Source organism: Varroa jacobsoni, unplaced genomic scaffold (assembly GCF_002532875.2).
Source record: "Varroa jacobsoni isolate VJ856 unplaced genomic scaffold, vjacob_1.0 scaffold_922, whole genome shotgun sequence".
NCBI classification, from domain to species: Eukaryota; Metazoa; Arthropoda; class Arachnida; order Mesostigmata; family Varroidae; genus Varroa; species Varroa jacobsoni.
The window spans coordinates 179,278-197,471 of record NW_019213824.1 but is presented as its reverse complement, the minus strand read 5'-3'; the positions used below and the strand labels follow the sequence as shown (position 1 = coordinate 197,471).

At 41.6% G+C, this 18,194-nt stretch overlaps 1 protein-coding gene across 5 annotated transcripts in view; it reads left to right on the top strand.

The window, feature by feature from the left end:
• Positions 1–18,194, top strand: part of LOC111265006 (uncharacterized) — a 65,190-nt gene that overhangs the window by 28,287 nt on the left and 18,709 nt on the right. Inside the window, exon 1 of one of the 5 annotated variants that reach the window (XM_086970294.1) lies at positions 13,013–13,906. The exons of 3 other annotated variants lie outside the window; for them this stretch is intronic. In XM_086970294.1, coding sequence (XP_086826420.1) covers positions 13,741–13,906 — 166 coding nt within the window. In that variant the 5' untranslated portion in view covers positions 13,013–13,740. Of the gene's footprint in view, positions 1–13,012; positions 13,907–18,194 lie in introns of those variants that run through there. One more of the 5 variants, XM_022841316.2, reaches the window with a different exon arrangement.

The following is an 18,194-nucleotide window of genomic DNA, read 5'->3' as shown; positions in this document are numbered from 1 at the left end:
CCACTGGCTGTAAGTGGGATAATAGAAATTCGAATAGCGCGCCACAGTTCTAGTAGGCAAATGGTTAGTGGCAGCCCGCCATCTCGTAATTTTCCAAGAGACTCATAGGTCGCCATCATAGCGATTAGCAAGTACACAGTCTGGCTACCTGATGGCAACGCACGACCTCATTGCCATACCTCATTTACTCACTGAATTAGCCAAAGGAATATTCAACGTTGTCTTATACCAGCTTATCCAGCTCGATCTAAGTGCGTACGATTACTTCGCTTTTTACGCCTCCCGGCAAGGGCAACTGATAGATAAGCATGTTCTACTATCTATTTACTCCGAGAACTCATAGACAAGGGAAGTCTATGAGTTTGAAAGCGCAACCGGTAGCTGTCATAGTTATCCTGAAGGTGCCCCAGTGTTGGGACAAAGATTGAAGAAGTAAAAGAGAGCACCTGTGAGAGGTATAAAAAGAAGTTGTTGTTTTATTCTAGTTGGAAAGTTATTGAATTTTAAAATCTATCGGATTGGCTTGTAACGATTTACTATATAGTAGGCAACGTAGATAGGCCGAAATATTTGCTGAAACACGTGTTTCAAATTCAGCGATATAAGGAATCAGGTTAGGTGAAAAACATTGTCAGCACTCCGAAATATCTGAAAGGGAATGACCAGGCTTCGAAATCTCTAGACTATTTAATGTAGGTGTCGAGATTTACCAAACCAATTAATGGTGTTAGCTAAATCCATCTAGGGGGTGACATTGCTGTTCGGTCTGCTTTACTCAGCAATATCGTAACGAGAAAACAAATCGTGGATCGATGTACACAAATACTCCTATCAAAGGTGTTTGAAGAATCCCCAATGGCTCAAGGAGCTCAAACCCAACCTTATTTTGCATAGCATATAAACAACCCGTCAACTTTTACTAGTAGAAGTAGTTTCATTATTATTGAATAGGCAAAATCGATTAATTTACAGCAAGGATTAACTTCTCCCTCTCTCTGTCCCTCTCAAGACTGTAGAAAAGCTGTGGTCGCGTAGATGATGGCGAAAATGGAGCCTTAAATGCAAGACGTCACGTTTGCACTGAACTGGAAAAAAAGTGTTTTTCGTTTGCGGAAGTATTCTTCAGCCATCGTTTGTCATGCGGTGCGTCGTTCTAACTAATCTATAGTTAATCTTGCCATCAGACAGTTTCCCGTTATATTGCCTCGTGCGTTATTGTAGCCCAGAACGCCATGAAAGATGAACGTCGTTAGCTGTCTCTCCGTCACTGTTGCAATAGACAGACGATAGTAGTAACACAAAATCATACCAGTATCTCATCCAAACTGCCCACAGTGTTAGCGGTTGGTCTGGCCGACCGACCGACCGACCGACCGACCGACCCAGGAGCGGAGAATTTGAACCGGGTCACCGGCTCCAGCCCAGTGGGAATGAATAGCAGGGCCCCGTTACACTATTACTCAATATATCATATACAATACTTAATCCAAGAAATAATAAGGAAGCAAAGGGAACACGACGAAGCAAATATATCTGAGGCGAACACACACTTGATAAATATGGAACGGGTTCATATGTTGGTTAGACAGATGAGCATGTTTGGCTACATTCGTTTGTCGACCGCCAACACCTAACGAGCGCGCATGGACAAGCAACTAAAAAAGCTCATTGAATTCGGTATCCTATAATATCAAGCAGCACATGTCGAAGCTGGAACATTGTCCTTCAACTGGGCGACACCCACAACGTTTCGAACCTTATCCATCACTGTGTTATACTAGTATCGATAACCTGATGAATAACCCTCAGTTCTAGCAAAAATCTGCTCTGCTAAATTCGTGCTTATTTTCATCGCCAACAATGCAAGCTACCAAAAAACTTTTTATATTATAGTTACGTTACTGTCACTAGATGACGATAGAAAAAAGGTTTTCGATATTCAGCAAGAATACGAGGATAAAAAAGGCCTTACAATATGATGACAGCGGATCTTTACAGTCAGTTAGAGTCATTCGTCAGACTGCATATTTAGCACTATTTCTGGCTGTTATTACTTCCTATTATTATTATTATTATTATAACAATAGCTTTCAGTTTTATGGTTCTTGTTGTAAGCGATCTCACCATCGAGTAGATTAAATTAAAACTCAAGTCGGTTCTAAACACATTCCCGGTAGTAAAATATCAGACCAGATCACCTGATCGAAGGACATCAAGACGATGTTGGCGGTGGGGTTTCAGTCGACCAGCGAATTGCTATTATATATTTAGTTAATGATCCGATTCCAGCATCTGGACTTCACCGCTACAGTTTCAGTGAACTTAACCGCTCGGGAATAATCGGAAACAGTCAGCGAAGCCGGTCCCGTTTTGATGCTCAAAGTCAAAAAATAACATGTATATATATATGTAAAAAGGTACATTACCAATGTTAGCGTCTGGACACAAGGCTGTGATCCTGCGATACGACGATTCGGTCCGTCGTTAATCAAGCTACATTAAAAAACGAATTTTGTATTTAAAAATAAAGAAGAATAATATAGAATTATCAACTCATTGTTACCATTACGTCAAGACCATGCTATCTATTTAGTAGGTACAATATAGAAAAAATGTAATTGTGGGGTTTTTCTCGGCGTACCCATGTGGCTTCACCGAAAGCATCAAATTAACTGGAAAAACTGGGTTATTCATATGATCAATTGTTTCTTGCAATGACAGGTTTGTGCTGATATAATCAGATATTTGGCCACCACTGACACGTCAATAATCAGAAGAATCAGGTAATTATTCAAATATTTGAGACAAGCAATATAAATACGACAATAGATAAATAGTTAGTACAGGTATACATTTATAGCCCTTACCAGCTGGGGCGTCTTTATGCACCCAGTTCCACTTCAGCGTTCTTAGACCCCTGACTTTTATTACCCATTAACAGTACTCCGTAAAGAGTTGAGCATGATGAATCGTCATTAGGTATCATTAGTTGAGTTCTGCTTTGGGCCTGAAGTTACTAAATATAAGATGCTCTCGGCTAACGTACGAAATGATACGACTTCAATATTTAGTGTCTCATCCATGGGCTATAGTCGCTGGATCATTGCTACCGAGCAGCGATTGCCCGAAAAGAGCATCATGGTCATTTTAGGGTATTACATCATACGCTCTGATCTTCGTCATAATTATATACGTATATCGTTCGAAAATCCGCTTCGTCAATGCTACCTTGTCGTCTGTCGCTCTAAGAGGCAGTGGCTGATTGCGGTCACAGGACAAGTTTCTTCTACGATAACTGACCTTCGAGTTGGCATTCGCTGGGGTAGTTTCAAAAATCAAACCCAATAGCCCGCTATAATATCTAAGTGGGTTTTTGCTGACAGACCAGAAATGAAGACATCGATTGATATCATCAACTGCCTGTTACTAACAACGGGTTTATCCAACTGCAAGAAAACTTTGCTGTTAGCAAACTTTCAACAAATATCTAATTCGCGTATTCCGTTCTAGGGAGAAACTTATTTTCCCACGAAAAACTTATTTGTCACTTGTTTCCGGCAGAAACGTAACTCTTCAATTACGTTCCCAATAATATCGTTTTCAACACGTCTCCACAAGTAATCATTTTTGCGTGCGCTATTCCATATTGCCCTGTCCCAAATTGCTTGGCCGAACCAGGCTGTAGACCATCGTGAAAACGAACATATTCTAACAGGTCAGTGTATATGAACAATGATAAACAATCGGTGATTTACGAAGTTCTCACCAGATGAAGACTTGCGATTGCCGATGGACGGCATAGTTATGCAATCAATAACAAATTTGTTGCCGAGCCGTTAATGCTTCGGGCGGCTCCTTGTAGTGATGCCCCGTTCGAATTTGGTAGCATTTTTCTAACGCTGCCTCCATGGTTGCTGAAAGCGAAGTTGGTTCCGTGAGAATAAGGGCAGTGCTATTTGCGGCATTTCTTTTCGACGATACGTGGAGCATTTTGTTTACTAAGGCATCCCTGACGCGCTCAAATGGGTAATCTTCATACACCCATCTATATATATATATATGCATATTGATGAGATAGTTGACAGTACAGCGGATCAACGGGCGGCGGCAGCAGTTAGTGCTCGTTTGCTGACCCTGAAGACAGTGGCGGGCGGCACTCAGTGGCACGACGTCCGTGTGTAACCCAGACCCCGGTCTCCTCAGACCGAACATCGCAACCTCATAGCTCAACTGAGTTGTTATAACCGTAATGTTTATAAAGGAGACACTGACGAGAACACTTGGCGTTATTGCCTACGGCGTTCGCTTGCGTAAGTACTATAACTCACAGAATAGCTCTGATACGATATCCAATACAAAGTCGTCACGCCCTGGCTTAAGGACTAGAACTATCCCTACTCCAGTTCATTGCTAAAGGCCATTATAATTTAAGTATAGATTTTCTTAATCAACACTGCAGGTCGTTTATATCCGTTTAATCCACGTAGGGAAGCTAGTTTCGTTTCGAGATTATTTGTGGTGATATTCTCGGAAGGTCCCATATCCCAAGGTTTGCTAAATATCACGCAACTTTTGCAGATAATATAGTGTATCGATCGAAAAGCAATTGAGTAGTAGCTGTACATCGGATTTATCCTCCCACACCTAACGTATCTGTGCGGGAAACTATCATTAAAAGATAACATCCGTAGAGAAAACTAGGAGTTTATTCACTGTGGACATAATATTGCAGTCTGATTTGGTCGCATGCTAGGTATAATGTGTGCTCCTCAATTGTTTAGCCAAGGTCTCTTAGCAAAGCACTTCAGTATTCTACGATCCAGATACATGTTTTTCATGGAATGGCATAATCGTATTTGCTTGCTTCGTCGTATGGGCTTTTGGTAGTACTTAAACGTTAAAGCGTGTTTATTGTGACGCTTATCAGGCACGTCATCGTGTTTCGTCGCTGGGCATATACTTGACTACCTACGTTAACAACGGATAACACTTTAACAGCGTGTCATGCGGTACGATTGTGTGTCTTGCATCATCTTTGGGCAAAAAACAAAGACACGTTCACATTGACTCATGTGTGTTCAGGGGCGTCACCCCTTGCAATAAACTATCTACAGTCTGTTGTATGGCATACGCCAGCGCTTACGAGCGAGATTGTTATTGTTTAAATCTGGTGTTTACTGGCGAGAGTCATACTGCGCAGACATACGTACACCGGTTGATGACTGCAAGATTTCTGCACCGAACTTAGCCCCTAATCAGTATTCGACGTAGAGTTACTAACAGTTAATGGGAAACTCCTGTTATAACCCCAGTGTCCACTATTACTGGGTCGATACCGACGCTAAATGCCAAGGCTTCGAATAGTAAATGAAACTACGATTCGGTAATTCAGCTCTATTCGTCGTCAATCATGAGGCTAGGGTAACCTCAAGAGACGGCGATCCTGACTTGCGAAGCGAAGACACAAACAAATACTGCTTTTGTTGTCGCTCATCTAGATCGCTTACAGAGTTCAGCCTTGAGATGTTTTGAGTGACTCGCTAAAAGTTGGCTTTTGACACGGTCGACTGCGCTTTTCACGGGAGAACCGTTACCACAATCGTAGCAAAGGAACGCCCCAGCGACCAGCAGACGAGAGTCAATGTCGTATGATGCAGCTCCCGACTATGGTGACGACTCAAGTACACACCCATAGACACACACATCGAGGCTCAACATCAATTACCAGCGTATAACATTTTAGACGTTTTTGGTGGTCAAGTCAAGCGGGAAATGACACCGTTTGTCAGCGGCCAGTCTTGACAAGAGCGACATCAATCATTACGACTAGAAGATATCATTCTCGAATCAGCAAGCAGCAAGGCTTTTAGGAGCATAAGGCTTTGGTCAGAGGCCTGAACAGATGGACACTTTCTCGACACAGAGACGGATAGGAAAAGCAAACAGGCTGTTGAGTGAGCAGAGAAAAGCAAAGCGGAAAGTCGCATTTATTTTAGGCCACAAATGGCCGCCCGAGTGACGTCGCAAGGGTGATCGTGCGGCGAAACATAGCGGAGAAAATGAACTGTTGTGTACGGCCTGATGAAAGTTAATCGCTAACTAAAAAGCTGCTTAAACTGTGTGAACCCAGCCATTGTTGCGTGTCGAAAGGCGTTAGTATTACCTCTACAGCAAAAGCAATACATAGGTCAAATGTAGGGAAAAGGATACGACTATACTCGATAACATGAGTCTTGTTCAAAATTTTGGCTAGTCGTAAAAACGATTGTGCCAAAGCCTTCCAGCTTTAGGTGTAGGCTAAATAAGAGTGTGCAAGATCCTTCCTTGATTACTTTCCATTTGATACGTTTCACGCAGTTTCATTGATATCGTTCATAATAATAACGATCGTGGATAATGTACCACAAGAGCTTAAGTAGAAAGCATAATTTTGCTAACTATTCACCTTAATAGTGGTCGTTCTATTTTCTATAGCTAAAAACCACAGCAGTCCTGGATTATTAGTACGACTAACACGTTCCTTACTCTATTTAATATTAAACCTATTACCAGTAGTCAATCTGTCCATTTTCAAAATTATTTTTCAAGTGTAGATATCTAAACATTAGCACATCGCCATCGGATGTAACATCGAACAATTATGTTTGATCGTAAAGACGAAAACGTTTCCCTAGTGAGCCGAGAACATACAATGCATAAGATCTAGTGCCCCCAATATATTATCGATGGCGGTCTTTTTCGTTTGTTTCTCGCTGTTCTCTCCCTTTGTGGTGTCGTTTATTCCAATGCAAGTGGCACGCAATAAGCTTGCAAGCGTGAACGAGGTGCTCTATCGGTGTCGGTCTGTCCCTGGGAGACAAGGCAAATCATCTAAGAATTGGACTGATTTTAACCGTAAGCGAAATTTCTGCTTCGTCAATTGCTCGAGGCTGCGAACATGTCTAGTAAAAAAAAAACTGGACAGCGTCGAAGATGGCCTCGTTCTGGCCGCCCGTGATGTTATGGGCTTCATACCAGCATCTCGCCGTAGCAGGTGTTATTATCCCATAGAGATAGATGAACATACCTGCGCTATATTCGTGTAACAACAACGATGCAATATGTTGGTGAATGATAGTTATCCTCAATGATATGCATATTAGACAGCGAGAAAAAGGTCGTTTCTCTGTTGAGAACCTCGTTGGAATGGGATACTTCTCTCGCTATGCAGTCAACATACGTAGATTTACGTAGTGTGTGCGGAATAAAAATAAGAATTCCGCTCGAGTTTGATGCGTATGAGATTAGCCATACCCATAGCACCGATGAGTCAGTCACACATAAATGAATACATCCAATCCGGCGCTCGTGCCACTTCTAATCATCAACTTTTTGTTCAGAGGATTGGACATCTTGTTTGTTACAAGCGTTGGATAAGCAATATAGTTGTCTCTTGCCTTCTTAGCCGCACTATGCTTGTCCATATACTCCACAAATGGCGGGCCAAATGTATCGCTTCTACGTCTTGATTTCTAAAAACAACAATAGGAAGATAAAGCCTGCCTGCCAAACGCATACAAAAACCTTTCGTTTGTCCTGTCGGTTCATCGAAACATCTTCAATGGACGACTTGAAGAAAAAACAGCCTCTCAATTCTGCTAGAGACAATTGTAGCGGAGTCAGGAAGAAATGGAATAATTAGTCATTTTTTAGCAGACTTTATGGCACCTTCTAAACTACTAGAAAGAACAAATCTGCTGAAAATCTGCTTTTCCATCATTCAAGCGAAAAAACCTTCTGGTTTATGATTCGAACGTGAGACGGAGACGGTCGTCATTTCCATTCGTTTACTTGTCGGTGCCAGGTGGTCTGAATCTGTGTTTCATAATCTTTGTTCGATGTACCAACGGACGCTGAGTTGGCAAATCGAAAAGTCAAATCTAAATTGTATTTATGTGAAAAATGCTGCGCCAATTCAGCGGGGGGGAGGGAGGAGGGGGATAAACAAGCTTTATTAAAGACATGACGTTAAGTATCAGCATGATAACATTCATTAATGCTTTTGGCTATATTCATACGCTTGCAGCATCATTTCTGGGGTGTAACATCAACGACTCGCCTCCGCTCTAAAACCTAGCCAAAATCAGTTTTGCCGGATTGCCAACAGGCCTATGCGTTGGCTTGGTAATCACATATCACGATAACTATAACGATAACTGTAATAATAATTATTACTGCTATTATACGGTATGTGATATACTGAAATATGGACATCTACCGGCGCTTACAAGCGAATCATTTCTTTTCGTATTGGCAACTTTTCCTATATATCATACATATAGTATCAGCAGATCACCACAAACAGGTTTAATAACGTTTATGGGATTGTGGTCATTTGAAAGCATCTGATCAGTCTGCACAGCATCTGATACGTAAAGGCACATTTAGCTTTAATTAATTGGAAACCATCTTTTTATGTGCAGCAAGCCGGCATGTTTGGCGCTATTCGAAATAGGTAACTGTGGACTTCAGAGACTTCGGCGACCTTGCCATGGCTATCGTCATGCTCTGACCCATAAGGGTTGTTCTTCTATAGCAGATCTATACGTCCTTGTACGGAAACGTGACTTCATTGCTCAGTAACGTCACGCTTCTGTGAATATAATCGAAATACTTTTTAGTTGAATTTCGCGTAAACCCAATGAGCTTTTATGTGAGTTAACTGATTGTCTATACACCGCTTAGACGATTAGAACGAGTAATGGATGAGTTATGAAGCACCCACGTGTCATCAGCTAAGCTTCCATTTCAGATGAACTGGTATAGCCCTTAACAAGCACGAGGAAAAGGTTTTACGAGCGCAACACTGTTCGTTCATCGATGCGCTGCTTTGGTCAAACTTACTGGTTGACTTCCAAATAGCTCTCTTTTACAGCAAGCTCTGTTAACTAGATGTAAGATCATTTACAAAATTCGATGGAGTCCGCAATGCGAGTGGACCTTTGTCATCGGGTGACTCATATTTTAGTCGATAACGAATCTTATTTAGCATACAAATAAAATGAATAGAACCTGTTATTCTATAGAGAATTTTTGATCCTACGTAGACAGAATAGTTCTCCAAGATATCACAGCCAATAGCTTACACAACGACATTCTACTAGTACTGACCGAAGGACTCGCTACATCGGAAAGGTTCTTAGTTTCTGCCATAGTGGACGCACAGATGAAACAAGAATTATTATATTAGATATATACTCAAACTCCTGTCATTGACTAAAAAGTGCAACGTCACTATATACACCTCAAAAATAAATAACAAACACTAAATAACAACAACTCAAAATTTTGATCGCGCCACAGGCGGAAGCCATTACGCTGACCAGTAGAATCTAGCTAACGTACCGTCGAGTGCTTTACCACCGCCGTGGTACGAGACCAAGAATGAAGACGAATACTGCTTTGCGATCGGCGTCTGCCTAACGCTGACATGAAATTTATTTGTCACATTGTGCAGGCACAGTGGGCCCTAATTTACTAGACACGTACGGATATGATGGTTCATGAAATAGGGTGCGATTTTGTCTAAGCAGATGTCCGCTTATGAAACAAGTCTCTGCTATTCGACCGTGACAGACTTTTTTTTCACAAACACAGTCTGCTTTTAGAGAGTAAAGAAAGAGGCGAAAGAGCTAGAAGGAAGGTCTGCGATGAGTAAAAAACTTGATTTGCCATTGTCACTGCCAGTTCATTGTTACAGACCCTGGAAACGACAAAGTGGCGCTGTCTACGCGATCTGTGGTAGGTGTCGCTGCGTTTCCGCTACTGCGCCTTCGCCTGAACGAAGGGGCCCAAGCTCAACCTAACTGTCTTTCTTAAGCGCTTAACCCTTGAGAAGCGACATCAGCAGGAACAGCTTTCAAAGCGAATCGTTTATTATCGAGACTAGCTGAGGGTTACACCTGCTACTATTATAATTGTCTATGCATGGATGCTATTACTACGAACGGCAGTTAACCGAATTGACTCGATGTTGGATTTCGCTAAAGGAAAAAGCTATGACTACATTCTGTAGACGTCCAGTGCTGAAAGAATCCGATATGAACGTGGGTCGCTATAATATACTCGAATACGATCCGCTACTAGAGATACAACAATACCTATTAATTGGTACAATGTTGCCAGTAGGCTTTCTTTACTGTATAACAATAAGGCTGTGAAGTCTTATTGACTTCCATTTTGGGCATTGAACATATCGATCCTGTATATCGTACCTGAGGCAGTTACATATATATATGGTTACGTTCGGTTATAAAATTCCGGCGACTGTTCATCGTTGTACACATTGGTCTCATCAAGCCTATGCATTTTCACCTAGAATGGTCATTCATATAGCGCACACAAAGTTTAACTTTTTGCAAATGTTCAACTTGTAACTATGAACATATATATACAGCGATCTTTTTCAAGAGACGTTCAGCGCAGATTGCAGTTCGGTTGGCATCGTTTACCTGTTGAAAGTAATGAAGGGTGTACGAGAGTAGGACAAGCCTTTAAGCTATATTTGAGGCGGGTTTACGGCAACCTAGCAAAGTAAATTATTAATATTAGTTAACGTTGTCAATTCCAAGATAAGCTTAAGCTGGCCTGATTACGTTTAGCTCGGTATCCCCTCCCACCCCCCACCCCACGTGTTCAAGCTTTCTGGTGTTGGCGAGACATGCCGTCCAGTGACAAGCTGCACTTTATCGGCTCGTTAGCATAGTCAAACCTAAAATTTATTTACCCAAAGCGCTGGGACAGGTTTAGGTCAAGGTTGAATACCCTTACCAATAGCATTGTCTGCTTACAGTATAGTTAGCGCTACCTTTTTGACTTATTAGAATCGCTGATATAGACAGGATATGTGATCTAGCTGTTGGACTTTTTTTTTTCTCTGTCGTTGCCTACTTTGCAAGAACTATCCTGTACAGCTATAAATTCGCGATCAGGCCGAACGATAGTATAAGCTGAGAATGACTGCAGGCATATATGGTGGTTCGCTCGTGAACTCTCAAGTTCGTTTAGGCCTAAAGTTGACAGCTACATCTGTTTGTTTTTTTTTTTTTAACTTATAGGTGCAAATCGATAGGGTTGCACGCTGAAGGTTGGCTCCGCGGTACTGAACAGCATCCGTCCACCATTGTTTTGTTATTGGTGTGACTTTTATGCCGGTGGTCCAACTGAGACTCGTTATTCGGCTCTCTGTTTTCTACCAATTGGCGTAGATCATACTGGATATTTTCATGTTACTGATCCAAAAACTACAGGCGAAACAATTAACAGATATGCATAGATTATAAAATGTTGAAATTTCCTACGCACTCTAGGTCCTTTGTCCTTTGTGCATTGCTTATCCAAAGGCTATCACACCCACGACCACTAATAATGATGCTATAGCAGAAGGACGGATCGATTTGCTTTAAATAACACCTTTAATTGTCGCCATTACCGAAGAGAAAATAAGCAGTGTATCTTCCCAATATCGACGTAACGTATTGCTCGTATGCTTCAAAAGTTGGACCCCAATGAAATCATAACCTTTATTATTATTATTATTTAATCGCCTTCCTGCTTCTAATGCAACGGCAGATTGACGGTCATAAATCTTAAGCTTCAAGACACGGCAAATAGATAGGAGCCGTTCGGCTGTGTTGAGGGTTCACCTCACTGATCGACTCGACCGAACGGACGGACGGACGAACGGACGAATCAACATATGCCTAAGCTGGACTGACTATCTGTCTATTCAGCCATTTGTCAGAAATCTTTTTTTCACCGTTTAAACTTGGAATGTGGAGGGAGACTACTACACCTTTTGGCATCGTCACAGGTAGTATAATAGGCCAAAAGTTGAGAGCAGTTTCACCGCAATAGGACGCCCACCTTAAAATAGTTCCTGTCTGAACCTGCTTTTAAATACACGACACATAGTTCTTGCTTCATGGTCAATTCAGGCACGAGAAGCATGAGAAGTGTAGCTTTCGATAGATACATGAGCTTAACTTGCACCGAACCATGTACGCCTCTCCGTGCAGAAAAGTCTGCGTAGGTTAAAGTGAATGCTTTAGACATTCCGTTTGAAATTGGAAATACAAGGCCCGAGCCGATACGATGGGATGGAAAGTATTTAATTTAAATGTAAAAATTGTGTTTGTTTTACATGTACATATAAAACGAGAAGCTCTGTTAGAAAATATCGTACTGACCAAAAGGTGGAATAGCGCTTTAAATGGGGCCACTTCGTGTTTATGCATATGGATAGATTTGCGTAAATTCTGTTATATGGAGTGATGATTTTATAAGAAGAGAAGAATCCTTTCGATGCATGCTAGTGGTTTCCTTCGTACCTGTTTATGGGTACTGAGCTAGCGATTGAGAGCACTGGATGCTGTTTCGATCTGGTTTGTTAAACACATCAGTCCATTAGCATCTTTTCTAATACCTTGGCAATACCGAAAATATAATGTATAGCACAATGGCAGGCCTTTGCAGATCGGTCTAAATAATAAGAGATAAAGGTATGTTTTTTATGAAAAATTTACTGAAGTATGGCAGCGTTTTCGTCGTTACTGTTCACCTGTCTAATTTATTTACTGTCCATATTATATGTAGAAATTGTGGCATATTTTATTTAAACCGAATAAAGCGAAAATTCATTTTGTCGTGCCAGCGATTTCGCGGAAGCAAGTAGACAAATGATTACAATAGGTAATACTTCGCAAAAATTGGATAGGAATAGGTTATGCTGATCAATGAAGAAGCAACTCAAAGATTCATCGTTTTTGGGGATTTACAGCCGTCACAATGCAAAGTTCTTCTTTAATTTTAAGCGAAACGGAGCATTTGTATCAAATGTTGGAGATAATAGAACCAATTCGTATCTCTTGTCGTGATATACTCATTGCACTATACGCAGCTTGGCTGACTGGGCTTCTCCACCGTGAGCTTTTTTACACTCTGTCGTAGTTTACCCAGCAGTAAGTGTCATCGCATCTCGAGTGTACGCATCTTTACAATAGCGCCCCCTCATGTGGGGACCTTGAGGTGAGCTAGCGTACTTCCTGCACACGCACGGACTTAGGTATCGAATTATACTGGCAACGAGCAAGTAACCCTCTCATCAGAGAGCGTAAAGCCGCTATTCTCAACCGTAATCACCACTTCAAGGGTCCCTAGCACTGCAAAAGCGCTTCTTGCGGTGAGGGGTCGATCTTCAAGCTGAAAACTCAGTGCGTACCATCACGAGTAGAGATCTCGCTAGTGAAACTGAGCATGGCCTAGAGCAAATCGCCAAACTGTAATACCACATCGTTACAACTTTTAGCACAATAAACAATGATTAGTGCACGTCAGAGGGCATGCATTTCTTAGTCTGGCGCGCTAACTTCAGGCCAGTTGCTCTCGATCGAGTTTTTAAATCCTAAGTTTTCAAAATATTGCCATATTAATAAATGTGAAAATGTTGTATCAATAAATAAGCGAACGTGAGGACATGATATCGTTAAACAACTTCCGACTGTGGAGTGCTGCCTACCTAAAAAAAAAGTGGCCCGATGACTAATGGGGCAAAATCTGTATCATATTGTATAGAAAGAGGAACAGAAAGAAAATGTGTCAAGTGGACAACAAACGATCGGCTTGAGCGCGGGTAAATATAGAAAATAATTAAGCGTAACCTAGAACCAGTGAAAGACTTTTTGCTACTCGCGGATATCGACAATGGCTTCTGCAGTGTTTCCGCGTCGCTGGGGTAGTGACTTAGCCTTAAACGTTGTGATCAGCGACTTGAATCCACATAGTCTTGTGTTTTGCATCGTCAATCCACACGGACCAGGAGAGAACGGTGTTTCGGTTGGAGGCGCACCGAAGAAAAGCAACAAAAAAGGTATAGGGATCTGCATCGACGTCAGGCCTCTCTTGGTTTAGTAGGATTTGTAAGGCTGTACAGTAAGAAGAGAAGCAAATCAATCATGACGTATGGACAACAAGCGTTTCCGTTTAATATGACGCTTTGCGAAAGACGCTCGCGGCGCGTCGATTGGCTTCTACGACGAAGCCGACAGATATTTATTTCAATATTTTTGCAAGTTACTTTACCAGTGCGGCATTGTACGTTCGCATAATATTATATTATACTATTCAACTTACTCTAGTAGTTAATCGAAATACAAAGCATTGCAAACTACTTTTATATGATATTTCCGGTTTTGAATATGCGCTACATACAGGCCCAATGCTTAGATAACTTTAAGACGATTTCTTAAAAGACGCATTCCCACATACGTCTATTTAACGTATTATACGAAAATTAAATAATTTGTATTGAAATAACGTACACGTTCGTGTGGATCGTGTTTTCGGATCTTCTGTCCTATAATACAAACTTCGGACCATATAACTATTATATATCTCTAATTCGGTCTTTTTTTATGTAAGGTGATCTTTATCTATAGAAAAACGTAACGAGCGTGTACTGAAGAACGTACTAGATAAACAACAATGCAAGATTCGTCTATTAGCACGTTTTGTGCGGCCGATATTGAATGGGCTTCATAATACTGACCGTATTTATACTGCTAGCCCGTGAAACAGTCCTATGTTACCGATCAACATTCCCGGTACAACACACGTATTGTTACTACGTAAAGTTTTTTTTCAGGGTTAGAAAACAACAAACAAAGTGCAGGCTCTTCAATGAACAAATAGTCTGGTTTGTGTAGGAATCCACCTGAGATTACATCGAGTAGGAGCTTCACTAAAGCCTGTTAGGAAGGATTAGAGATGAATCTCACGAACAGAAAATTACACGGCCCTCAGTGCCAGGAAAATGCTCCTGTATTTCAGCGAAGCGAAAAATTAGCAGCAATATTAACTGATCCGCAGAAAAAATGGTTTTATTAAAAGTACCTTTCGTATCTCTAGGCCACTGTTCACGAAGCTTTCTAATCTCATCATTGCGCATTTTCAGTTTATCCTGCTGTAAAGCCACATACCGAGTTCACGTTGCTTCCAGATCTTCTCTTACTTGCTGACCCATCATATTATCCAAGCTATAGCTTTTTCTCAATATGAAACAGTGGTTGAAATCGTCGCCAAGATACTAACGAACCTAGTCTTACGACACATTATTTTTGTTGCCTATTTTAAATACAAGCATATGTTCAACGTATGGCGCATGATATTATACTGTGTTGTCATAAATCCGTCGGTTTGCATTTCTTCGTTCTAGTATAACGACGAGATGAGGCAACGACGATGGTAACGTGTCGGCGTATAGTGTGAGGAAGTTAGTAGTACCGGTCAGTGCTACGGCAGCTAAAACATAGACCCAGCAGCACCAGCACCAGCACCAGCACCAGTACCAATAATGGGTGTATAACATTTGCTGTGTAGTGATGTCAGCGATAACGTAAATGTAGGAGCTATCAGAATAAATTTAAAGGAAGGTAGAACAGAATTATATCGCTTTTTAAAGCGAATAATTGATGAAACAATAGTGCTTGGGAGATGATCTGCTACTAATGGATTAATTGACATCTTATCAAATTTGAGTTGATCGGATAACGGATAAGAAAGATGATATCGCACATTATGACGCATTCTACACCTAGGAGACCCACGTACAGAGGCGCAGTCAGTTCAGATACGGGAAAAACCGTAGCTGAAGTCGGATTGTAAACAATTATTGGGCTTACAGACAAAACGCCTTGATAGAGACATGAAATTTAGTGATATAAATAATGCATATCATTATAATGGAGAATTATATTATCACACATACATTCATACCATTTGCACGCGAACCTGCGCCCAGACGACTTCGCGCAGGTACCCTATCCAATCACTATTTATTCAGGAAAAAATACGAGCCTATTTCGTTTGGCGCCACTTTACTAATTTCGAAATAGGAGGTCTTCAGAGTCTGAAACAAATCCGATTATAAATTTTAACTGTACGTTGAGCTTTGATTATCGCTTAGTATTCGCTCTTGGTTTAACTTCAGTCCACTGCGTACCTGTCATTTATTCGGCCTCGAAGTCCACATTCGGTAGTTGGTGATATTTGTACTAGTGGTTGTGGCAATGGGACGCACGTACTAATATTTAGACTGCCTATATTATTTTTTCGGCTATCCTTTCTGTGGCTTCTCGTACTGACCGGAAGAAACCAGCCAAGAAGTCAAGGGAGCACGGATGTTAACAATCCGTCAGATCGCATAAAATGACGCTTCCCTAATTCTTGGCGGTGATGATTTTCACTGGGGGGAGCAGAACTCGCCGTCGCTGATGCCAACCTTTTATCCGTGTCGTGAAGCCCAAGACCACTCGATGCAAGCCCAAAGCCATTCGCGAAGTTAATAGTCGCTGTTTTTTTATTTTTCGGTTGCTACCATTGCGGTGGTTGTTGCCTTCACGGCTAACGCCATTAATGATGACTGCGCATATCGTACATTTTGACTTCGTGGACTCAATTTGGCTTATGGCTGCATCCTCGCGTAGCTATGCTACACTGTGACGATGATACGCAGAGGCGATAATCATGCTAGTATCTTGAACAGAAGCCAGAAGGGAAAAACTGATGGACAGCGGTGCGTTACGAAGCTTCTAGCCATTGTCCAGTCGTGCCGCTACGCTTCCAGCATCAACGACACTGTCACGCTTCGTTACAGACTGCCACTGTCTATGCAAAAATGGAAGATATAAAACGCGCGCAAAATGCCAGGTGTCAATGCTGAAGCAGCAGGTGCAGACGTAGAAAGGCAACACCAACGAAGAGGAAAACGGCGCAATAAGTGAAAATGATCTTCTTCCGCAAAAAAATCACGATAATTGCTGTTGACTGTTTGGCCGATTGGCTGCCGCCGACGCCCCCCTTCCCTCGGGCTAGAGCTACGTTCGACCCGATCGCCCACTTCGGCGCTACTGCGTCGTTGTGCTAATGCTGCTGTTAATAGCTTATGCGGGCTCTGCCGTCGAACACAGAACATAAATTATCAATTTGCCGAAATACTGCCTCGAGCCGATGTTTGTACGTCATAAACGATTAAGGCACATACGTTTAATGAATGCGCTCGGTTGGTTTCATTATTACGAAGAGTGATACAGTTCGAAAAGGTAAATCTACTATGTAGACTGGTCTGTGCATCGGGCAAGAGAAGAACGCTTTCGTTAAACAACTGTGTAAATAAAGGCATTTTCGACCGGCAGGACTGCTCTGTAACAAAGTTATGAAGCCTGGCAAAAAAAAATGCAGTTAACATGCTAAAACTATCCATGCTAGAATCTTGTCTTAATACAGCACAAAACAGTTTCTGATGTCCTATATCAACAAATGCTAAAAAATAGTAAAATCTGTGCTGATATCTAATCTATACCATCGACCATGTGCAATTATTAATAACGCTTGGCGTAGAAGTTCACTATTTTTCAATTATCTAGCAGAACAAAAATGTCATCCTAACCCCAGTTTCTAAATCAAAATGTGTCCTATTGAATCACCAAATGAACGCCACAGATAAACGTATGCCGATGTTTTTCTCACCACTCATTTTAGTCGTCATTTTCTAGTTCATAGCCCTTATTTGGCAACGCCTGCTGGCCTGAACGTTCGTCCCATATAACGTTCTGTCATTGTCCTGGACGTTGCATGGACGAGCAACGTTCAGCACAACTATAGCGTAGCAAATTAATTAATCCCCTAAAAACTGTATACAATAGAAATATGGAGCCTTTCATGGCGCTGCATTTGAACAGAAATCGAGTCTGACAATATGGTATTTACCTGTGTGAGGCGAACGATGACATTCGGTGTTCAGTCGTAGGCATTTTCTATACGTTTTCCATTTATTGTAAATGGAGCCGCGGATTCGCTAGCCGCCGAACTGGACGACGTGGAATGAATCCACCGTCAGACGATGTGAAGCGTCATGAGGTCAACACAGAAACCGGCGTGACGAGGATCTCGTTTTGTAGCGAAGCACATGATGAATTGGCAACGTCTACGCTTGTGTATGCCACTTAGGAGTTTACAGAAGGCGATAAATGAGCTTTAAACGGGCGATAATGATTCCGTAATAAATACGGGATCATAGCTTATTGTCAGTATCCAGCAAACGAAGGCTGTCGAACTCGAAAGGTAGCTGACTATCCTCGAACAAAAGCTGCCGAAGTTAA